The sequence below is a fragment of the Drosophila simulans genome, chromosome X (genome assembly GCF_016746395.2).
Source record: "Drosophila simulans strain w501 chromosome X, Prin_Dsim_3.1, whole genome shotgun sequence".
Taxonomy (NCBI): domain Eukaryota; kingdom Metazoa; phylum Arthropoda; class Insecta; order Diptera; family Drosophilidae; genus Drosophila; species Drosophila simulans.
Genome location: NC_052525.2, coordinates 11,571,550 through 11,595,857, shown reverse-complemented (window position 1 = coordinate 11,595,857; position 24,308 = coordinate 11,571,550). Strand labels below are relative to the sequence as shown.

Below are 24,308 nucleotides of genomic sequence, written 5' to 3'. Positions count from 1 at the left end.
CCGCTTTCATTTCCGCCAAACACAATTGCATCATTAGCGATGCAATCTCCGTTACTTAACGTAACCGCAACATGCCGGAAATGAAATCCGAGGCAAGCTGCTGCTCCGCTGGCTAAACTTTTGCCACGGTGAACGACTCGACAAGTGCGGCTGGCCGGGAAAGTCGGGAAAGCTGCGAAATCTGCGAGAGCTGTACAAAAAAAAAATAAAAAAAAAACCAAAGAAGGACGCTCGTACGCCAAAGCACAAGGAAATATGACGTCGCCGTGTGGCATAGGAATAGTCAAAGCGGATTGGGATAAGAACGATAGACGCAGGACGAAATGACGCTAGGACCCAGAGCCAAGGCAACCGGAAAGCGAACGGAATGATGCCGCTGCGCAGGAATAATCGAATGAAGCCAGATCCTGGTCGTGGTCTGGTCCTGCTCCTGATTCTGGCCCCGGTCCTTGTCCTGCTCCTGCTCCTGGTTCTGGTACTGCGGTACAATCTGAATGTGAGTCCGTGGCCGGCGTGCGTCGAGGAGCGATTACGACGAGCCGCTTCATTTAGCTGGGGGTTGTAATGCCGTGGAGTGGAGCTGAAGAGGCGGAGCAGGTCCTACGGCGTCAGCCACGTGCAAATATTTGACTTAAGCTTGGCAAAAGCCACACATGCGAGGGCTGTTCAAGCAGTAGTCCACGCATTTGTGAAAACCAATCACTATAAATAACTGCTAAAAGTGTTGTGTTGTTGCCGTGATATATGCATATACATTTAAAATGTTTAAACATTAACTTAATTAATAAGTATGGCGACTTCGAATCGCCTAGCATTCTGTGGGTTGCCCCACTCGCTATTCGACTGTAATTTGTGAGGGTGCCGTGCAGCAAGCAATCAACTGCCGCTCCAGCAGCCGCGTATTTGCATATGCACCCGTCTCCTGCCACCCGCATCCTGCCACCAGTTCATCCATCCGCCCACTCACCTGACAAAACGCAGGACGAAGCTACCGGGTTGTCACTTTTCGCACCGCTTTGTGCCGCATTAATGCGCATATTAAAATGGACGCAGACGATGGCGAAGGCATGCAAAACTAATGTCAGTCGTCGGGCTTGGCCATAAGCCCAGAAACTTGATATTCATATGAGGCCGGAGTGCACTCAAATAAATATGGAGCACATTTTAATCCGGTAAAGTCCATATAAACAAATTTGCAATTAGCAAAACAAATATTTGCCTAACGCACACAGTTGAAATCATATGTGGAAAGCACATTTTCAGAAAGTTTAGGATAAATTGTTTGTTAAAATAATATTATATATAAAATATTACTAATAGACTATTATTTCAGTTAAATAAGAAAATACTCAGAATTATACATTAAACGAATACAGGAATTAGAATTAAAACTAAATCTAACATTTTTGTGCAACATATTCTGTGCCTCTGCTTTCTACTCCTTGCGTTCGGAAACAGGAGCAGGACCTGGACAAAAGGATTGCTGGCGACTGCCTCAAGGCTACAGACGACTTTTCTTTCCCCCCCCAAAGTTCGGCGAACGTTTAGCTTGCTTACTTTCCAATTTGTTGGCCAAAAAGATGAAGGCGAATGGGTTGGTACATGCGCCCAGACTCCATTCACATCATAATGCGATGGAATGGCACAAAGGACTGTGGACTTTGGACTTGGGTGGGGCAAACATGGCCACACATGCGGCCACATGGAGAGCGATTAGCGCGAGTTTATCAAGGACTCCTTTCTGCTTTCTGCCCCATTGAGACCACAAAGCCACAAACACCGCAGCTTCATCAAAGATACATTATGTGTGTGCATAGATTATACATTCACAAACATCGGGCAATTGCTATTTGGCCATTATCAAAGCAAAAGGCCACTTGTTCAGCTCATTGGCAATCAGGAAATGCTATCGAATCAATAACTAGCCAAGTTTGGTTTGAACAAAATAAACAATTGGTGTTTGAAAATCAGCGGCAAGTCGGGGGTGGCACAAAACGGGTAACTTTTCAAATTCCTCTTATTTAAGCCAAGGTGGGAAATGCAAAAGTCCCAAAACCGACTTCGTAAAACATAGAATTCATCTGAGAAAAATCCCTGTATTGTATCTTGGGACAAGTGGCGCCAGCCAGCGGCGAAAATTGGCATATTGACCTAAAGCTTTTCTTTCGAAACTTCCAAAAGATATACAGTACTTTGGAAAATAACGCTAACTAAAGCTAACTTTCAAAGTAACATACCTATTTTTAACAGTCGTTTAACGCTTGTTAACAACATTTTAAGACAATTTAAAATTTTAAAATACATTTTTTAAGTGCATAGATTCGAAATGGAGCATTTTCTAATGAACGCATAATTGGGCATTCAGTTTGCATAAAATGCTTAATAAATTATTGATATACTTTTCCACCGTCTAATTTCACCAGTTGCTAATATTTTTAATATCCATTATTGGGATTTCACATAAGGACCCTTTCGTGTCCCAAATTTGGAGTAACCACCCCGCATCGAATGTGAACTAGGAACCACTTACGTGGAATTGCCAGCCCTCGTCGAATTGGTTGGCTTGGCAACTGGCCCAGGAAAACTGGCCAAAACATTGGACATCCTGGCGTTGCCCGTGACGACTACCTGTCGCAGTCAGCTGTCCGCTGGTGGCTGGTAAATAAACAAGCTTTTCCATTCAATCACAAATAGAGTTGCAGTGAAAACCGACCAAATTTCGATAGATATATTCACAAAAATGGCCCCGTGCTAGATGGGTTTACTGTGCGCCAAGCTGCGCGACTGCTGTTGTTACCAAACCATCAGCTGTTGTCGGACCAGTTCGCCTCCGATGGAGGAATTCCAGGTGCTGATCCTTGGACCCTCGGGCAGTGGCAAGACGGAGCTGGGACATCGCTTGAGCAGAGTGCCACGTGCCCAGGATGACCAGGAGGCCACGAATGGAGTGCGTTGCTATCAAATGAAGTCAGCAGAGGAGCCACCACCTGCACGGCTTCAGCTCACCGAAGTCGGTGGCAATGCGGAGATGCAGCGCCTGTGGAAGCACTATTATGCGTCCTCGCATGCCCTGATATATTGCTTCGATCTGGGTGCGGATCCAATGGAAATGGAGGGCACATTCACACTGCTAACCGATTGCCTTGTGGGCACTCAGCTGGCTGGTAAACCAGTGCTCCTGGTGGCATCACGTCATCGGGTTGGAGTCCAGCTGTACGACGTGGAATATGCCTTCGGTTTGGAGGAGCTGGCCAAATCCTGCGGCTGCTCACTGCTCATCTGTCACATGGACGAGACGGAGGACTTGCAGCGGGGAATTCGATGGCTATGCCACCAGTTGATGGCCAGAAAAACGCAATTGGATCAGCGGATTCGATACGATGTAAATATGCAGGTGAGGCAGCATACCAAGAAATCATAAAAAAGCTATCTTTCCTTTCAAAGAAGTATCTGTCCAAATCCAATTATCCTGAATCCTTATTTATTTTAAATTTTTCCTTAATTTCCAGGTTTGGCAGCGTCGAAAGAGATCGCTTTTACCCAGCGCAAAACTAGCTCAAGTTCATAGACATCGTTTTCGGCGACAGACACGAAAGGTGAGCCAAGTCTTGCATAAATAATAATTTAAAATTAAAAACACCATTATTTATTACTGAAATTCCCACAGATATTGCCTGCTATCCAAGGATTTGGTGGAACAAAAAGAAGGCCCAGTACAGCACCACCCAACATTTTCTTTGTAAATTCGCAGCCAGAAGAAACTAACTAGTTTTGAAAAAAAAAGTGATCAAGTGCGCATTTAAAGTGCCAAAAAAAATGAAATTAAACCATTAAAGTGTTTTTACCAGTGGCTATTTTTGCCCTTAGTTCAGTCTAGTAATTGTAACAAAAACATGTTGAATTAAATGTGAAACCCTTTTATTCAAACAATTAGCTGTCATTCTGTTTTTTCTCAAATTGTAAAGAAATCTCCAATGTAATTGTACACTTTTGCATGTCATCGTCATTGATCAAAGTTAAGCTGTGAAATACAAAACTTGCCAATGAATTGACAGATATCAGCCAAATATCTCAATGCCATTGAACAACAAGTGAGTGCAAGTGGAACACAAATTCAAGTGAATAACACAGAACACAGAACAACTCAACAGAAATGTGTTTTCTGAATGTGTGTTGATTTTGAATTTGGCATATCCACTGTTTAGCCTGTCAATTCGAATCGAACAAAAGTTAATCAATTGTCCTGGTAAGCGGAGAATTATGCATTTCGCACAATTTATGACGAGCCCTCCGGTCGACTCTGTTCGTTGTCAGCTCTAATTAACAATTACAAGTTGGCCCAAGTGGCCAGGATTTTGAATTTGACATTGTGTGGCGTTTTAAATTACATTTCTTAAAGGCTGCCACTATTACTACACCAGCGTTCAATAAGATAGCACTGAATATTGATATTGATTCGAGAATTCTAGTTTAAATCAGACTTAAAAACAAATTTAATGCTGATCAAGCATATATAAACTTTGCATTTATATAAAAATTCCATTTCAACAGCTTAAGGTTTGTTAAGTCTAAATGCTTATATAACAATCACATATAAGAAACCTCTATAAAATCCCCTCAAATTATTTGTGCTATTATCTAGACCGCAACTGTATGAAAGTAAGTATGCAAAAAGGCATCGCTTTCGACCAGATTCTGGCCAGACATCCTGATGGGATATGAACGTGGGTATCGCCGAGGAGTGGGTGGTGGTTAGGTGGTTACTGGGCTGAGTGTCAGCCAGTCGATGATGTATTGCCGAACAGCAATAAGCAAACCGCAAGGAGGAGCGCACACACACACATGGTCGGTGATTCCAGGAGGCGGGTGAAATCAAACAATTACTAATACACTGACATCGATTCGCACCCACTTCCCTGTTTTCGAATAACAGGGATGATGAGGTGGATGCAGGATGCAGGATTCAGTATTCAGTACTCCGGATTCGGGTTGGTGGCACGGAGAGATGGTGACATTGATGATTGCGGCTCGTCGGCGTCTGGAGACGCCGGAACGTGTGCTCGTAATAATCCCATGGCGCACAGACACGGTTGAAACAATAGGATTATAAAGTCAAAAATATTATGATACAGCACTTAAGCAATAGGAAATTTTCTAAAATTTATCTAGTGCTCTAATAACAATAATAATTATAATTGAGAAAAAAATTAAAAGTGATTTAAATTTACGTATGTAACTTCTGTGTTTAAATATGCATAAAATTTAAATTGTAATGGCCTTTCCCTTTTTTTGTGGCCGCTGCTGTTGCACCAGCCTTCGCTGCAGTTAGTCCAAACTGCCAGGATCGCACGCACACACACCAATGCAAACGCACATAGACAAGGACACCAAGCCTTGTACGAATACGAATACCAATACCACCTTACCGCACCCAAACAAACATGTGTCGCCGTGTGTTGTAGCGAAAAGTGTAAAATAAGCATCAATCATCGCTTATTCGAGTTGTCATCAATCACACACACGCCGCACACACACACACACACACAAACATGGGCTCACGAAGGATACGCTGCGGTGACACCAACAACAACAATAACAACAGCACCCAAAACAGGAACAACAACTGAAAAAGGAGAGCCCACCGATGTCTCACCGTTATCCTGGATGGTTAGTTTTTGTGGCAGGGGGGGAGCAGCAGCATCTGTATCTGCAAATTTGCAACCCCCCGGCAAACAGTGTTGGTAATATCCCATAGCTAGATATCCCTCTGCAGCACAACGTGAAAAAGGATCTACAAGATACAGTTGCTGCATTGTAGTTACTTCTTAGTAGCAATTTCAACCAGTATAGGGATGGGTAAAAAATAATACAAGTAAACCTACTTACTAGGATTATTAACAATTAAGAAACTTTCTTCAACCAAAAGATGCATCCTATAATTTAGCCACTTACTTAATATACGCTATAACCTTTTTGGAGTATCCTTCTAAATTTTAGCCAAAATAAACCCAGTACGCTTTCTCATTTCCCAACACTGTTCAATACCAAGGGACGTGGTGTGCGTTATCCTTCCGGTCATTGTCCTCCGAGGGGCATTTCTAATCCGTTTCGCCGGGCGAGTTATTAAATCATCAGGTTGCACGATCGCGCCTGTCACACGTCTGTCAACAGTCAACGGCGCTCGAAAACGCGTAACCAAATATCCAGATATCCGAATAACCGAATAACCGAACAGGAGGCAGGACAACCCTCATCAAGGGTTATACATACGTACAACTTTTTCAGGGTGACTACTACCGCGTGCGTCAAGGCGGAAAATAAAGATTTAATCGCCATTTATGGACATTTTGCAGACTTTTTACGATTATGCGCTCGTATGACGGCCAACCAACCAACCAACGAGTTGTCAAACAACACAAAATGGGACAAAAAAAAAAAAAAAACATAAAAGAAGGAGGGTGGGTTACCCCCTTGAGGGAGTGAACGGCGATAAGCCATTGCCCAAAGAGCAAATTAATCTCCAGGACTTGTCCCAAACTTGTTCATCAACTCGATAACTGTCGGCACTCCACGAATGGGTAGTAAATCACTTTGAAATTAAGAATACATATCTTAATGTATATATGTATGCCAGGCATAATACTAACTAGTTAATTTATTTTTATAAATATTTATGTAAGATAGCTCATCTCTCAATCCCATTTTACACTCCCAATAGAGTATAACTCTCTTTTAACATAGCTCCACCCATTTTTCTCAGTGCAACGCCAACTCCTGGTCAGCGGAAAACAATTGTCCCGGTCAAATGACAGCGGGTTTCAATTTCATTTCGGTGCAACAATGGTGTTATGCTAAACGGATCCGGGTCTAATGTTTTTACGTAACCAATCCGCCTCTGGGGGGGCGGCCACACAACTCCAAGCCTCATACAATATAATCGAATAAAGTCACGCCGCTTTAACATTTGCGGTCAACACGTGAGGCTGTGGACAATTCGTTTCCTTCGCCTCCTTTTTTGTTCCTTTGCGCCTTTTTTGGTCCTTTGGCGGGGTGGGGATCGAGGGAGGCGGATGGACTGGCCAGGTAAACCGGGTGACACGATATACGATGCGATACGCTGCGCTCATTGTGTGTGCGCCAAACAAAGTTGCCGCAAAAAGGCTGCAGGACATGTGCACGAAATTAATTTCCAGGGCAGCCGGAATGAAGGACGCGAAGGATGGAGGCGGAGGAGCGCTCTTTTTAATCCAACATGATATCGCCCACAAAATGCAAAGCGGCCGAGGTCGCTCCACTGTACAGTGCGACTTCAATGGATCAAACGGAATGGCGGTGGCTAAAGGGTTTACTTCGCAGTGAGTTTTTTTCTTAATATGCATTTGAAAATTTTGGTAGTACTATTATTAAAGTATTTTTTTGAAGTAAAGTATTTTAAACAAATTAAAAACCTTTTATGTAGTTTAATTTTATATTGATTAAGCAATATTTGAGCCAGAAGACGTACTTCGCTTAACCAGTATGTTGTTAAACAGTATTGACTGTATTTCCTGACAGATCCTTGGCACGGACGTAGCTGCAAAAATCCGAAAGCGGATTAAACGTATTCGTGAGAATTCGTCAGCGATTTCACACCTGTTCGACGGGGCAGCAGCGAGGACCTGGCCACGAATACGGACAGGACCTCAATCACGGCCCCTCTCGCCCGGAATGGCATAAAATGCCAATTAGAATTTCAAGTTCGCAGTCCGTTGGTCCGCCTTAAGCGCTCCATGTTTGGGTTTTCACCACCCACACTACTATATACATACATATATATCTCGACTTTTCCCAACGCAAATTGTTTATCGCCCCCAGGGGTTCTTTATTAACTTTACGGCGTATCGGCCGAGTGAGAACTGACCTCTCTCCTTTGCCGGCGGCTCAATCTCCAGCCCTCGACTTTCGATTTCCATCCGCTTCGACTCGATTCGATTCGATTCGATTCGAATGGATTCCATTCCATGCCATTCGATTCGATGCGATGCGAATCGCATACGGGGGGAATCCCCGGCTCCTCTCTCAGATCCTTTGGCCATAAGCTTATGGCCCCTCGCCGCCGTCTCTGTTTTAAAACATTTTTCCCTTTATTTTTATTTTATTTATTATTTTCTTTTTTTTTTTTTTTGTTGGTCAACGCGTAACGCGGAAATGCACTCAAAATATTAAATGCTTCAGTAGTTTGCAATTATTGTGTGAGGCGCACTGCCTTGTGCTTAATTCATAATGCGCATCGAGCTCAAGCTGGTAAATGGGAAATGGGGAATTGGAGTTGGCAGTTGGCAGTTTGGAAGTTGGAGGTTTTTTGGCCAGGCCTCGTGGTTCTCAGGGAGTTGGAGCCCATCAAAGAGCAGAGTATTCGCATTTCGCAGGGGACTGGGCGAAACCATAAAACACTAAAAGGCTAATGGCGAAAAGGCATGCGACTCACGTATACGGGGATAGTAATTAAGGGATTAATATTTATGAATTAACATAAGCATACCCATGTGGCGGAAAAATCAAAAAGCACAGCAGATATGATATATATTTATAAATGTGGAACAAAAACTAAAACTTAATTGAATAATCCAACAATTAGTGGTGAATTTAAATTTGTTTACTTATTAATTATGTTAGATAAACTAATATATACTTAATGCGAGTGGCAAATAAAATAATAAGCACAATTTTTCAATTTTATAATATAATTTTAAATTGCTTTTACAAAAACCAATCCAAGAATTAACCCCAATCACTGAAAACCAATTGAAAGGCGCGTAATTTCATGTTCCATATGCCGAAAGGGAATCTCTAAACGAAATTAGCGCATTAAATTGGCCAAATGGAAAGTGGGCGGGGCCAGGGCGGGCCGGGCGTCATATTTCCCAGTGTGTGAATGTATGTGTGTGTATGTAACAAACCATAAATATAAATTCCCAGGCGCTTTACGAGCCGGCAGCAAAAAGAAGGAAAAAGGATTACATGCCACAAGGAGCAGGAGCAGGAGCTTCGATAAAGCAAAGTCTATGAGATTTACGAGCAGATTTCAAGAGTTACAAATACATACATGACTTTGGCCTAGGATGGTGCAGGGGGGGGTGGGTGGTTAAAATGAGGGCGAGACGGAAGGCTGGATGAAAAGCCGATACAAGGATACGCACAGCCGCAGGACACGGATTTTATGTTCTTGGACGACGGCGTCAAGTTGCCAAGAGCAAAACTTTCAATTGCATTTCGGCCAAGTTTCGTTCGGCTTATCTTTATTATCGCCGCTGTTATTATCCTGGCCCCCCAAAAGTCGTGGTCCTTGGCCAAATTCCCAGCCAGTATCCTGCTTCCAGGCAGGCCTCATAAAGTATGTCATGTGTCATAAATGACAGATTCTTAGGCATACTTCATTGATCCCTTTGGCCGTCTCGTTTTTACGACGCTCCTTGCTAAATTGTTGCAGTATCTGTTGCCAACACACACACATGCTAACACTCGAAGACATCCTGGCACGCACACACACACACACACAACGCAAGTTGTGCGTGTTTGAAGTTTGCTTTTGATAAATGAATGGATTTTCAAAGGCGACGTTAATGAAATACGCACACAGGCACAATCACGAGCAAGGATGCTAGACGCCGAAGGATTCCTGCGCTCCAGGAAACGTGAGTGTGTGTGTGTGTAGTATGCCCCCCGTATATCCTTCAATCTATCAAACTCACGTGTCCGTCGTGTCTCAATTTACTTGCTTACTAGCTGCTCAACTTGCGGCCCTTTTGCTTTCTTTGCAAACACTGAAACCGAAACCGAAGCGGTTGCCCCGGCATTTTGATAGAGTCCGCTTTTTTTTTGGCATATTTATGAAGTCCTGGCGGTGAAAGGATTTTGGACTTTGGCTACGCAAGAAAACAAAAAACAAAAAGGAAAGTGCCCACTCTTTGCAGCAGCGAAAAGGATTAGCATCAGCTGGCTATGTTTTGGAGTACTACATGTCGGAAAATCTTTAAATATTCAGTATTTCTATTTCTTATGCCAGCTAACTCACTTTTAGTTTGCTAAATGTTCATTTTTAAATATTTATTAACACTAGTGGCAAAGTTGAAATTGTTGATTTTTAGAAGCATATTATTCGTGTTGAAGATGGAATGTTAAATTGTCACTTCCCTTGAACACTAAGCCCCAATTTGATGACCCTTACAATGAATTGCGCATATTTTTAGCTTGCAATTTCAATGGCAGCATGCAGAGCATATTGTCAGTAGTAGTAGTAGTGCAGGTAAATTCCACGACAATCGCCTAATGACTTCCCCCGGTTGCGCGGCTTAAAAGTGTGCCAAAGAAAAGCCCAGTAGAATCCGTTGCCAAGGCAAAGGAGCCAAAAAGCAAAAGCAAACGCATTAAAAGCAACTTAATAATTCAGATCAAAATCACCAATCAGCGCAGCCGACATGTTGACAAACGATGCCGCCGAACATTACCATCTTCAATGGAAAAGCAAGCGGGCAAGTCGAGAGGAATCGGGCAAAGCCGGTAACAAGGAAAAGCCAAGAGCAGCAGGCAAGGAGGCACCATCCATCGACAGCGACGACGACGACAAGAGATTTACATTTTCAAAATCGAATGGCGGCATAAGCCACCGCAAAGCAAAAGACACGCAACCACGGGCATAATGAAATCCACGATAAACAAGATAAACGAACACACAAAAAAGAAGAGTCGCAGACAAACAAGGACATACGTGGAAGTTATAGCGAATCAATGGAGACCCTATATGCAATATGAAATCATTAAGAACAGTGTTTGAAAGTGTTGCAACAAAATGCGAGCTTTCAAGTCAACTTTTTAGGCAGCTTTACTAGAAATTTCTTTTGATTTTGATTACATTTGTATATATTATAAATAAGGAACAGTATCCATAATATTATCTTTTAAGCTACACATTAGGTTAAATTCAGAAGGAACTGAACGATTCCTAGTGAGTTTAAGATTAATGAATAATAAATGTGTCTCTCTCCGCTTTAAAAAAAAAAATAAATAAAAAATATTTTAAGTCCAGTGTAAATATATTTTAAAAAATTAAGCAATAATGCCACCCAAATCTTATTATAATACACCATTAAGATGAGAGCAAGTGCTTGAAGGACAACACCCATGCCGCGTGGAAGGGTATTTGCGAAACGGAGAAACGAAGCACAGGAGCAACAGCCAGCTGCCTTGGCGACGATGGCTAAAATATTTATATCTATTTCAGCTTGGCCGCTTTATACAATTTCTATTTTGCCACACCACACGGTGTGTCTCCCCTGAACCAGCAACCACCATCGAAACAGACATCGAATGCCGTGCAACACCCACTCCAACCTCCACGACGACTTCGTTTGCAATCAATGAAAGATTTATGACAATACATCGAAGACTTGGTTGGAGTGGTGGAGCTCAAAGGGAAGGCAGTGCCACATATTGTACTCAGGAATTTGTTTTTATGTCACATCATTATTTTTATTATGACGCTGCCACTGGCCTGTTATTCGAGAGTGATTAGTGGCTAAAAATGATTGCGATGCCATCGATGGGCGGTGCCAGTAGGGTGGACCAAAACGCTATTTAAAAGAACTTTAATCATTTCATTTAATAATTTAATCATAATTAATGGAAATTAATTATATATATAATTTGGAATATATTATATATAATAATTTGGAAAAGAACAAAGCTCTGGTTCACCCTAGGTGACCATAAACAAATATGCCCATAATGAGCGATGGGTGGCGATAAGAAAACTCTGAGGCATATTGGGTTACCCAGCTCGTCGGTAACTGAAATGGATTGGAGTCAACGCCAGAGTCGAAGTCCTTTGGATTTGAATTTTGCCTCGCATGGGCTCTTCCGGCGGATCGCAATCGATCAATTCAATTAGCAATCGGAGCAGGGATGTGTCAGGACTTTGGAATGCTATATATAAAGGATATGTACATACATGCACAATCGGCGATAACTCCATTTGGCCATGGGTTCTTGTTTTTTGCCCTTTTGGATGCTTCCAGCGGATGTAAGTGGAAACTCTCGGTGCGTGTAAAATGCCTTTTCGGTATGTTGATGTGTTTTTGTTGTGCTGGGTGTGTGTAGGTTGTGTGCGTATTACAAGAGCAAGAACAACAGCAGGCGGAAAGAGTTGGACAACAATGAAATGCTTTTAGCCTGCGAAACTGCCAACTGAACAGCGCCAAACGAAATTAAGTTAACAACAAAGTGAGGCAGCGAGGAAAAGTTTCCTGCACTGTTTTTATTGAAAATTGAGTTAAAAAACTGAAAGTGTCGACGATGTCATCCCACGTCCGTACATATGTATGTGCTTCGCATGTTTGTCGCATGTCCTTAAATTCCATGACCAGAATTTCCCGCCCACTTGTCCCGCAAAAGTAGGCAACACTATTAGCCAACTCATCGGCAAAGTCATTGGAGACGGCTTTTAGCGATCTGCAACTTGAGTGCAGTTACGATTCACATTCCAGTTACATCGTATTCGAATTTTACCACTCCAACTATTGCAGGTGGTCTTTTAAGAAAGATTTTTATTGAAATAACACCAACAATTAAAAAATATAATAAATGATAATAAACAAACTAGATTTTCAAAATTGAATTCTAATTTATTGCAAATTTTATTTATTTTAACGAAAATTCAATATTCACGAAGGCTGTAATCCTTCTAACTTGATAAAAAATGGTCACACAGCAAAAAGTAGTACCATTTTATACTCCTTATAACCAATACTAACAACCCCTTTCATTATTAAAAAGATTTTGTAAAATTAATTTTTGGCCAAATTTTTGCATTTTTTGTCATCAAAATTTGCGAAAAATTAAAAAATCCTAGAATTCCCAAACTTGAATGCAAATGGATTGGGATTTAAAAAACAAACTCAACGAGGTATGACATTCCGTATTGGAGGCATTATTAATAAACTTATGGACAAAATACATATGACTTTTTGACCAAAATTCAGAAAAACTATCTTTTTCAAAAAAGGTTAAGCTTCGATGGGATTTTTTATCGTCTAAAAGAATGTCTACTAATTTTCATCAAGAATTAAATATAAAGCAAAAATAAATTAATAAAACCCCGCTGGTGCAGTAATATTTAAACGAATGTGTGCAGTAGAATGCTCGTAATGTGCTCATATATTTCAACCTGTGGATTAAATGAGTGGTGGTATCCTGTCTGATGCCCGAAGATCCTTCTCGTTTAGCAGAAAGTTTCGAGACAGTGGAATGCCAATAAAAGCCAGGACATGGACATTCCGCAGAAAGGATGCTGAAATCAGCGCATATCAATGTATGCGTGTGCGCATAAAATTTATGAATTATTGAATCTATGAAAATATGAACATCACGTACGCCCCCTCTCGTTCCCCCGCCAACAAACTATTTGAGACAGAGGCAGACGGAAGACAATCGCTCAGGACCAACTTACAGTTATGCACAGAAAAAGAAAAAAAATGGGAAAAAAAAACCTGGGTCGGCTGGGCGAAGTCTGCCAAATGGGAACTACAGCTGTTTTTTTTTTTTTTTTTTTTTAATACGACTAGGGAATCCCAATTTGGAGATTTCTCGAGATTTTATGGTTATAACTTGACTAAAAACGGTCACACCGCTAAACCAATTACCGTTCTTTACTACTAATTTCCAATACTATCCCTCAAATTCCTCTGCACCATTGAGATCAGGTGCTACCCTAAGTCAGAACAATTTCCACGTAAGCTAGGGTATTTGAAGCTTCGGTTTGCTGCACGACCCGCCAACATTTCTTTATAAATAAGTTTGCGCATCGGTCCGCGCTTGTTGTTTGCCAAACTTTGTTCATCTGCGTCGACGTGTTTGGGACGATGGCTAAGACCCCCCAGGACCTCCTGAAGTGCAGGATTAACATAACCAACCACCCAGATCAAAAACTTTTCTAATTTGCGTTCAATGAATCGCGTTTATTTAGACAAGACCTAACGAAATGCTAGTAACGGGCAAAACGATGCAATCATCTCATCCAACGGGACCGGTCCCATCGAGTTTTACTCCGTTATATCTGTGATGACAGTACGATAAATGCAATTGAATGGGTTGAAATGCTGTTAAACATACCTATCCTATGATGGCCTGGCTATCAAGTACGGAACGATCTTCATTTGTTTGCATTTGAGCTGAACCAACCGAAGGAAGAGATGAGAGAACGCAGGAACGGCCATATACCAACTAGCAAGCGGAGCGAAACCCCATATAAAATAATAAGCGCACCAGTCGCATCCAAAACGAGGCGATCATCTAGTCCATGGAGACCAGTACCATCGTTTAGAGGGACATACCATAGTAATCCCGTTGGCCAAACATCAAGTGTTCGTTTCCCAGCTGCGTTAAAAAATTTGTTAGTTAAAAAAAAAAAAAAAAAAAAAAAAAAAAAAAAAAATAGCTACTTACTCTTTTTGTGTTAAGCGGCTGCTTCGCATCCGTTGCCATTGCTTTCACGTCGTTACAAAAAGCAATGGCGTGTATTTCTGGTTTGGTTATGCAATTGATTGTTGCCAAGCAATCAATTAACATATGGAATGGTGAACGGGATTCACTAGGTCAGTGCGGTAGAAGCATCTGTATATTCAGGATAAACAAATGTTTCGTTTAGAGCTACAAGGGGTTCAAAAAAAAAAAAAAAAAAAAAAAACTTACCAACTGCACTCAGATTGTGTGACTATATGTGTTATTTTAGGTGTTGATTTCATTTTTGAAAGAGCGTCCCTCAGTACCGAAGTGAACCGAAGCGAACCGAAGCGAACCGAAGCAAACCCAAACTTCTTTTGGTTTTCACTAAAAATTTTGTGTTTTTTTTTCACATTTTTATTTTCCCGGAACGAGATGTGCTCCGTACGAGCTCTAATGCCAAACTGAATATATTCCGGGTCGGGCAGGGGTACATGGATTTGACAGCTCCGTTTGTTCGATGAAATTAGTTCCAAGGATAATGTGATCAGGAATTTCCAAGCGGTATGTAGGCAGTTGGCCATGACCAAATCCGGAAATTCATTGCTGCATCATAAAGATATTGTGCATTTGCACAAAGTATTCAACTTTATTTAATTAATTTCTTTTTCACTAAAGAACGTATGTTATTCCACAATTGTCATCGAAATATTAAAACCAAAGTTGCTTCTTGACCATTAAACTTACTTACTATTTAAGTACCTATTTACTCTAGTCTTAAATAAATGGTATTATATATGCAGTAAGCATAATGTACATACTTTATTTATTATTAAGAATATCGAAACTTGTGCACTGTGCTGGGGTGGGGCACTTAAATGGAGTCGGATCGGACCAAGTTGTGACACTCGTGGCATGTCCTTCACCCGATTGTCCACTAATGCGAACTGCAAACGGATAACTGCGAGTATGAATTATGCACATTTACTTGAGATGTGTTCCGTTCCACTTTGAGAAGCACAAGCCGGCTAACCGAGCATCTTGGCGTGCCCTTTGAACCCATCGCCTCATTCAAGCCCCCTACCATATGGTGTATCCCATATTCTATGTCCGTCTCTTTCGTCCGCTGTCGCCCCATCACTCTCTCTCTCTCTCGCTCTGATGTTATTCCGCTGTGCGTGTTTGCATTTTGTGCGTGGCGCTGAGCGCTTCCTTGCACAGCTGAGGCCACAAAAATAGTGCTCACGCCTTTTTATTTATATTTCAATAATAATTTAGTTATATTACTAGTTTCTTGCTTATGATTTTTATCACAAGAACATAAATAAAAACTATAAAATTTCGAAGTTAAACAATTATCTTACATAAGTTACTAGTATTATGTCTTAAAAATATTTCACAATTAGTTATTTTAAACTTTTTATAAATATCCATTTTTAAGGCTTTAATATTTGCACACTTTATATTAATATTATTTTATATTACATTCGCATAAAGCTTGAACGCCACTGTGTATCTGTAATCCATTTAATTCAACCAAGCGACCATGCCAGCTGTGTGTGTGTGTGTGTGCCTTTGGCATTATCAACTCATAAATATTTATTGAATTTTAAGAAATTTTCAAAAATGGCTACAGCAGTAGCCACACAAGGAGCAGGAGCAGGAGCAGGAGCTCAATCTGCGGGACAGCCGATGACTTGTTGTCCTGCCAGCGTATCCGTCATCGATTTCGATTGCCTCGCTCCGCTTCGCCGGCTTCTTAGCCAACCATCCAGCCCCCCGGTGGTTTCATCCCGGTCTCCACTGGGCTTCCCAGCGAATCCTGCTGACCCCGAAACTTCGCTCGCCACATCCATATCCTTTTGCATTCTCTTATTTGGATTATAATTTTTTCCATTTCACATGTGAGTGCATTCCTCTTCTTGGTGGTCATCACATCCTCGCCAGTTGCCAGTTGCCAGTTGCCAGCTTGGCCACTTGTCAATTTCCATTTTCATTTTCATTTCGTCGCTGGCAGAGATGCGAAGATGGTCCTCGAATCGCGTAATCTCAGCTCAAGAGGAAGAGAACGAGTTAGACAAGGTCATCGATTCAAGGGTCAAATGGAATTACCTATGCAAGTTGATACAAATTGAAATGCAAACCAAGTTGTTAATAAACGATTACTAACTTAGCTTGGATAACATTCAAGTTATATTTATTGAAAAGAATATGTTTATTTTGTATTTTTATTTATATTTATATTTATACTTATACATTGTAGCCTTCGAAATTCGCAAAAGCCGTTCGCAATGGCGGCAATTAATTGATTTTGTACCGGAAGCTTTATCGACTCGAAACTCAGTTTTCCAGTTCTCGACCATTTTGGAGCATAATTCGGTTTAATATTCTTTGACTTGATTTCCCAGGAACTCAATCATTTCCATTTGCCAGCATGGACGAGTTGGGAGTTCGCAAGCAAATGCAATTTGGAAGCGGTGCATCTGGGAGTCATCGGTTACGGGGCTCACCTGTGACCCCTTGAACCCACTGGGCGGGTGCAGCCTTAACCCCTTGACCCTTTGAACACCGCCCCCCTTCCACACCGCACGGCGCACCCTTCTCGATTCGACAGAGTGTCCTGGTCAAGCGAAGCTTTTCCAATTTTAATCGCATTAAATAGTCACTTAAGCGCCGTCGCCAACGCACCGCCCAGCCACGCCCCCATTTTCCGACCATTTGAATGCACTGAGATTCAAAAACACCCAATTTTCCCACAGCCCCACCCCCCTCCCCGCCGCACTCCGTCCCGCCGATGCGAAATTAACTTGTTGATGTGGCAACGACGACGAAGCCGTAACAACTGACAGGAAAAGTGGGAATTGGGAAAAGGGTTCGATTCAACGTGGAATATCGGCGGGGGGTGGGGAGCGGCTTCTCATTTACCATCGCTTTGCCACGTTCAATGCTAGTTTGAAAATCGCTTCGTGTTCGAATCTTATTAGTGGTTTATAATTACAATTGTATACAGACCAATTACGTTGCGAGATGAGTAACTAAAGGGTGGGCGTGTGGGAGTGGGAGTGCCTCATCAGGTGTGTGTATCTGTGTGGCTAATTAACCACCATCAGGAACTGGCCGTTAAGCACCCAAGTGTACACTCAAAAAATAAGTGCCTTGATCAGCCAGACTATATCTAAGTAATAACTATATATAACAACTTAAGGAAAACACAACACATTCCTTATATAGATAGACTTAATCATGTTACATATATATATATACATATATTATTTATTTGTATGTTTTATATATATATCTATTACTTAATAAAATTTGTAGCAGTGCAAGCATAAGTGTGTGTGCTTAAATGGAAAGCCCAAGTATGCCGATAATGATGTTCATTTCGTAAGCAAATGTCATAACACAAACACAAACGCAAAACCCAAACCAAAACCCTATACCAACCCAAACCACCCACACACATTTATGTAAATAGCAAGGCAAATTTATGCGTATGTATTTGTGCAGCTCAGAAGACAAAGGGCAACCCCCTTAGCCACCAGATGCCTTAACCCACAAGCCTCCTCTCGAGTGTCCAACTCCGCACATGCCTTGTAATTGAATCCACGTCTGAAATCTGTCTGTGGTCGATAATTTCATTTGGGTCTGCATTTTGAATACAAATTTATCGAGTAGCAGAGCGCCCCGTGTCAAGTTGCAAGCAACCGCATCACGAATCACGCATCACGATACGCCGATATTCCCGGTGCCACTCCCCCGTTTACCCGATTCACCCTCCCACAATTTCAGAGAGCATTGTCTTTCGACTGGCACTACTAATTGGAATGTACATAGGTACGCATATATACAAGCCCCTTGAAAAGATTCCACACATTCCGCTTTAATTTAACAATATTTTATTTTCAGCCCATCAAAACGCACATTATCCCATTTAAGACCATAGTTTTAGGTCGAGTAGTGTTGTATTACATGTTAGATTCGATGCAAGCTACTGTCCAACGGGACCGGTGCCATCGAATTGACTGCAATATGTGTAATACCGTTATCGAAGTGTCAGATCCAAAGGAGATGCCCATCACCAATTATCCAGATGTGTTGAAAAATTTCTTTCCCATTTCTTCTTTACAAAAAGCAATGGCGAGTATTTAAGTTAACAGCATGAAACTCTGGAAATATTGTCAGATTTCTATGGCGGTTAATTTTTTTGTTAAATTTGTAGCTTACCAATTCCACGATTATATATGTAAGCATGTAGTGATAAGTCGAATTAAGTATAATATGTTAAAATTCAAGCAAACCCCTCAGCAGGACGATGCTGAAATATTAGTTAGTTAATGGAAAAAAAAGAGCACAATTCAATTACTTACTTTTTTGTGTTAAGCGGTTGCTTTGCAATCCGTTGCCATTGCTTTCACGTCGTTACAAAAAGCAATGGCGAGTATTTGAGTCAACAAAAGCATGAAACTCGAGAAATACAAATGTTGTACGACATTCTGTGTAGTTCTGTGTAGTTTTTCTTTTTTTTTTTTGCTTGTACAATTTGTAGCTTAGCAATTACACAATAATTTGGAAATTTTTCGATTTTTCGTTCCGAAACGAGTTGTGCTCCAGACGAGCTCTGGTGGCAAACTGAATATATTTCGGGTCGGGCAGGGGTACATGGATTTGACAGCTCCGTTTGTTCGATGAAATTAGTTCCAAGGACCAAGTGATCAGGAATTTCTAAGCGGTATGTAGGCAGTTGGCCATGACCAAATCCGGGAATTCATTGCTGCATCATAAAGATACCCATATATTGTGCATTTGCACAAAGTATTCAACTTTATTTAATTTATTTCTTTTTCACTAACGAACGTATGTTATTCCACAATTGTCATCGCAATATTAAAGCCAAAGTTGCTTCTTGACCATTAAACTTACTTACTATTTAAGTACCTATTTACTCTAGTCTTAAATAAATGGTATTATATATGCAGTAAGCATAATGTATATACTTTATTTATTATTAAGAATATCGAAACTTGTGCACTGTGCTGGGGTGGGGCACTTAAATGGAGTCGGATCGGACCAAGTTGTGACACTCGTGGCATGTCCTTCACCCGATTGTCCACTAATGCGAACTGCAAACGGATAACTGCGAGTATGAATTATGCACATTTACTTGAGATGTGTTCCGTTCCACTTTGAGAAGCACAAGCCGGACCAAGTGATCAGGAATATGCCGTATCGCAGTAGGCAATGCTTAGACAAATGTCAAAATAATTTTGGTCGTACATTCAGTTCGATATCGTATTCCATTGCATATAGCAGCAGAAAACAAAATTTCGAGGCAATCCGGAAAATTCGACAGAAGTTAAACTCAAAGTGGTGAACTGCATCCGAATGGCCAGCATATCGTTTGAGGGTCGACCCACCCAGGTGTTGCACACCTATCAAGTTTGGCGCATCGGCAGCGATGAAAACGACAAGAGTCTTGACTACTATTCGCCCGATAAGGTGAGTTGTGAATATATATGTGTATATATGTACATATCCCAATCTGAATAATCCGTTTATACCACAAAAAGTCGTTGCATAAGCTCCATGCCAGCTTGACGCGCGGCGAGAAGGCATTGTATCTGGAAAACGAAAGTCGCACCGGATGTGTGGCCATGAATGGGATAAGGTTCGGTGGTCCGATGATCATTACCTATCGCGATGCCATCGATGGCATTGTTAAGCTCAAATTTGGCAATATCGAGGGATATCTTCGCGTATCGGGCAGCATTACCGGCTATTAAGCGTTAAATCGCTTGATCTTTTTGCATCGAATCGAACATATGCTTGAATAAAGTATTTCAAATTTATTCAGCTTTTTAGTTTTGTTGCATACGATTTTCGCTCAATTGAATAATTCAAAAGAGTTTATTTGCCGAATAAATTGTGTCAGATCTTACACTTTGCATTATTAAATCGACACTCCGAAATAGTATTATTTAAATGCTATAAAACTTGACTTATATTCTGTCGAAGGATAAGAATTAAGAGAAAACTCTTGAAAAAGAGTTCGAAAAATGGAATTGATTATCGAGTTTACATGAAGTTTACGCTAATAAAATGCCTCAGAGATTTGCGGCATGCCAAACTCTTATATTCGCGGATTGGTGTCTTGGCTAAAAGGATTCTCCTAAAGTAAACAACTTAATTCTACTAAAATACATTGAAAAATATATCTAAAAATATTAAAAAGAATTTCTAAAACATTTTCTAGAAATTTTTAAAGAAAAACATTAGTTTTAGTTCTAGTTTAATGTTAGGTGGCCGCGGAACTTTTCTCTTAGGCGTTACAAATTGAACAGTTTGTTTCAGGAAAACTGTTATACTTCATCTAAGAGTTTACCTAAGAGAGTTGCGTTCTCCCTTATTTACTGGCTCTCTTTCGCACCTAACATCACTGTTGTCCTTGCTCTCTTCGGAGAGCGCAACATACTGTTATGTTGGCAGAGTCCTTTGCGGCGTTACATAACTGTCATGTGAAACTTGGCTTACAGTCGGTGAATAAACGAAGGATAACCAATTATGGCCAAGGAGGCGAATCTAAGGCCACTCGAAAATAATTTGTTCACATTTTTATTGAAACAGAGTGAAAAGAAAAAACCGAAAAATAAACCGAACATACACCTCATTTTCCTGGAACGTTCGTATTTTGTGCGAATGTGTTTTTGGGGGGGTAGCAAAAATGGGGCACATACCCAACCATATAACTTGTTGAATCTGCCAGCAGCTTTTCCTGCAGGCAAATTTCACTGGGAAATTCAATATCTTGACTTGCGTATGTGCGTATGTATGTGTGCGAATGTGTTCGTTCGCCTGCCTGAGCGCCTAAAAAGCAGACATAATTAGTTTATGCCGAGATTTTTGCGTCTCTTATGGCGCGACACTTGGCAACGCCGTCCGGAAAAAGTAGCAGGAGCTGAAGCTGGAGCTGGAGCAGGACAAGGAGCAGGACAAAAAGCAGGAGCAAGGACATTCCATTTGCCCCATCTAAATGCATTAAAGTTTGGGCAAAGTGCACACCATACTGGCACCAAGTCCTTTGACCTACTCGCATTATGAGAACAGCAAAATTATACTTCAGGTTTCCGCAGGGAAAATTCATTTCCCATTGGAAAGGAAACACAGATGGTGTTTCTTTAAATAAATACAAACGTATAAATTCGATTGAAAATCAAACTAGAAACTTAGCGACATACATAAACTTATATATTGGTAAGTTAGTCGTTATAGAAAGTAGTTTTAGTATTAGTGCTAATTTACTTTAAATGTTACTAGATTTTACCAGTTTTGGCAGTTTTCTTATTAGCATGGTCTATTTCTGTGATTTCCCATTTCTTTGCGGATTTGCAATGTTTTTTTTTTTTTTTTGGGGTGTTCAGCACTTGAAATCGTTATCAAATTGCCGAGCCTCTTTGACTCCCCACCGCATCCCCCAATTTCTTTTGTGTCCCCTCCCAAGTCATCCGCTCTTTGTTTGTGTAGGTTGAAAAATCAAAATTTTACACTCGGCTACACATTTCCAAAGGCTAACGAAAGTTATGGCTAGAAGGTGGCCGGGGAACTGGGACTACTTAGGCCATACATGCAAAAGTATCTGTACACTGGCGAAAATATGTTTATGTTTAATATGTTTATATGTTTATGACATAAAACATAAGCCACGATAAACCCACTTTAATACTATATAATATATTCTTAGCTATATGTTCTTATACTAGAAACACAGTTTTCAAAGCAACGAATTGAGCTCCAATCTTTTATTCGCAGTGCATATTTTCGTATTTGCTTATGTTTTTTGCGTATATGTGCCTAAGTGCGTGTTTATGGCGCAATAAAACAGACCCTAACAGGCTAGCACACAAAGCGCAGGGGGGTGACTTTCGGAAGGGGCGATGGGGTGCTCATGGATGAGGATGAGGCTCTGGTAGCTAGATGCTCGACGCTGGAAGCTGGAGGCTGGAGGCTGGCGGCTGCAGGCTGTAGCATAGACATAAAGCAATCGCGTTGACTGCTCTTGTTGTTGCATGTTGCCACAGCCAAATGAAGCAGCCAAAGCGAAGCCCAAAAAACCAAAACTCAGACCCAGACGGAGACGGAGACCAAGGAGCAAGTGCACCGAAAGAAATGATGGTATCAAATGTAATTAATGCCACTGCATATAGCAACAAAACAAAGAGTAGAATGCCAAAGAAGCTACTGAAGTAAAATAACTTGAACGGCAGCCTGAAAGTATGCAACATAAAATGAACTTTCCTACTGCCTGTTTAGAAGCATACAGTTGCATACTTTTAGACAGCTCTTTTAAAAAAAGTTATCACTCGGCAGGCATTATTTAATGGGGTAAAAAAATAAACAAAAAACATCACTAGTATCTTTAATGTTTATCAATAATAAACATTAAAATTTCAGTTTATATGTAGTATTTTTGTTTCAGTGCCTTCCAGCCAGACGAATTTGCTGGCCAAAAAGAGCAGCCTGAAAAGAGATGGAGGGCGGGCGGGGGGATTGGTTGGGCGGAGAAAGAGGTAAAAGTGCCGGAGACAGTCGGAGGGAGACAGTCAGCCAGCATCTTTCCGCTTGTCTGCGGCGCATTTATGACTTTCCCACCGAGGCTCTTGGCTTGCATAGCCTGCATATAGGCGCACAGACATATGTCTTATCACAGACACACAGATGCCCACACAGATACTCACACAGATACTCTCGCACACACACACACACACACAGAGAGAGACACACAAAGGCGCACAGACACACTCACATGGCTGGCTGCTGTCAAATGCCATACTAAACCGATAATCCAATCATAAGTTATAGTCAAATGAGTTTGCTCTTCAATAAATTTTCGCCTCTTTTTTACCCTTGATGTCTTCTTCATGCCCAAAATGAGTTGGCCCTAACCCCTCCCCCTCCCCCTCCCCCTTAGACGAGTCCCAGTGGCTGCTGTTGCCAAAAGGACTTTGTCTCGAGAAGCATCATTTTGAGGCGCTTCCACACGAACGCAGCCACCAATTAGAAACTCCAGTGCAGGTGGGAATAAAAATAGCGGTTCACTCAAACAGGTAACAGGTGAGTGCCCCGCCAATAACGGTTATTGGTCTTTGGAATGCCCTCTCTGCTGGCGGCATTATCGTTCAATTGGCCATAGAGATAGATAGATAGAGTTAAGAGATAGTTTCCAAGGATGTCCAAAAGTATGCCACAATAAATAAAAACCTATTTATACACTCAATTCAATGACCTCCTCTTTCCATGACCCAAATTTTTAAGAACTCTCTAATGATGCTAATAATGCCAAATGATGTTTAATTTTGTCGCAATCATGGCACTGGAAATTCTTCATTAATTGGCCATCTTTTCAAGCGGCGCTCTCTTTACGTTCGAGTGTCTGGATTTTTATCGAAAAGGGGCCATAAGCCCATGGTCAGTAAAATATGCTGGCGTATACAGGACGTGCATATGCCGCGGATTGTTGCCTTTGTCATTGCCATTTACAAGGATGTCCTTGCCCCCCCACCATTTGCCCACTTTTCCGCCGGATTTTCACCATTCTCTTGCCGCTTTTTTCTCTCTCGCTTTCAGGGACTGCTGTTGCTACTGCTACGTCGTTGGCTTTTATGCGTGTGTGTAACAACTATTAGAAAGGAGTAGCAAACAGAATGGCACAGGAGCAACAGGAGTCCTGGGGAAGGACTCCCCATACCCATACTCATACTCATACCCCCAATTTCCTTGTTCTGCGCCACGCGCATTCTTTCGCTCATTCTTGGGTTCTTTCTGAAACATTTTTGGCC

The 24,308-nt window shown here is 41.3% G+C and overlaps 2 protein-coding genes and 2 long non-coding RNA genes across 5 annotated transcripts; 2 read left to right on the top strand and 2 right to left on the bottom strand.

The window, feature by feature from the left end:
- The first annotated feature begins 2,481 nt into the window (after positions 1-2,481).
- On the top strand, positions 2,482-3,927 carry LOC6725763 (ADP-ribosylation factor-like protein 3). Of its 2 annotated transcripts, XM_002106726.4 has the most exons (4): positions 2,482-2,658; positions 2,727-3,394; positions 3,510-3,596; positions 3,668-3,927. In XM_002106726.4, the coding sequence occupies exons 2-4, from the start codon at positions 2,756-2,758 to the stop codon at positions 3,767-3,769; spliced, it is 828 nt and encodes a 275-aa protein (XP_002106762.3). In that variant the 5' UTR covers positions 2,482-2,658; positions 2,727-2,755; the 3' UTR covers positions 3,770-3,927. The 2 variants fall into 2 exon arrangements, with proteins under 2 accessions (XP_002106762.3, XP_039152662.1); XM_039296728.2 differs by having other exon boundaries at positions 2,483-3,394.
- Positions 3,928-13,970: 10,043 nt separating this feature from the next.
- On the bottom strand, positions 13,971-14,958 carry LOC27208995. Its single transcript, XR_005544619.2, has 4 exons — positions 14,725-14,958; positions 14,479-14,646; positions 14,146-14,409; positions 13,971-14,089 (listed from the first exon to the last, which is right to left on the bottom strand). It is a non-coding gene; the product is annotated as an uncharacterized LOC27208995 (long non-coding RNA).
- A 3,399-nt stretch (positions 14,959-18,357) lies between these two features.
- On the bottom strand, positions 18,358-19,116 carry LOC27208643. The gene is made up of 3 exons (XR_001600973.3): positions 18,846-19,116; positions 18,703-18,793; positions 18,358-18,644 (listed from the first exon to the last, which is right to left on the bottom strand). It is a non-coding gene; the product is annotated as an uncharacterized LOC27208643 (long non-coding RNA).
- Positions 19,117-19,738: 622 nt separating this feature from the next.
- LOC6725761 lies at positions 19,739-20,324 on the top strand. Its single transcript, XM_002106724.4, has 2 exons — positions 19,739-19,974; positions 20,046-20,324. Exons 1-2 carry the CDS (start codon positions 19,861-19,863, stop codon positions 20,256-20,258), a joined length of 327 nt encoding a protein of 108 aa, XP_002106760.2. The 5' UTR covers positions 19,739-19,860; the 3' UTR covers positions 20,259-20,324.
- The last annotated feature ends 3,984 nt before the right edge of the window (positions 20,325-24,308 follow it).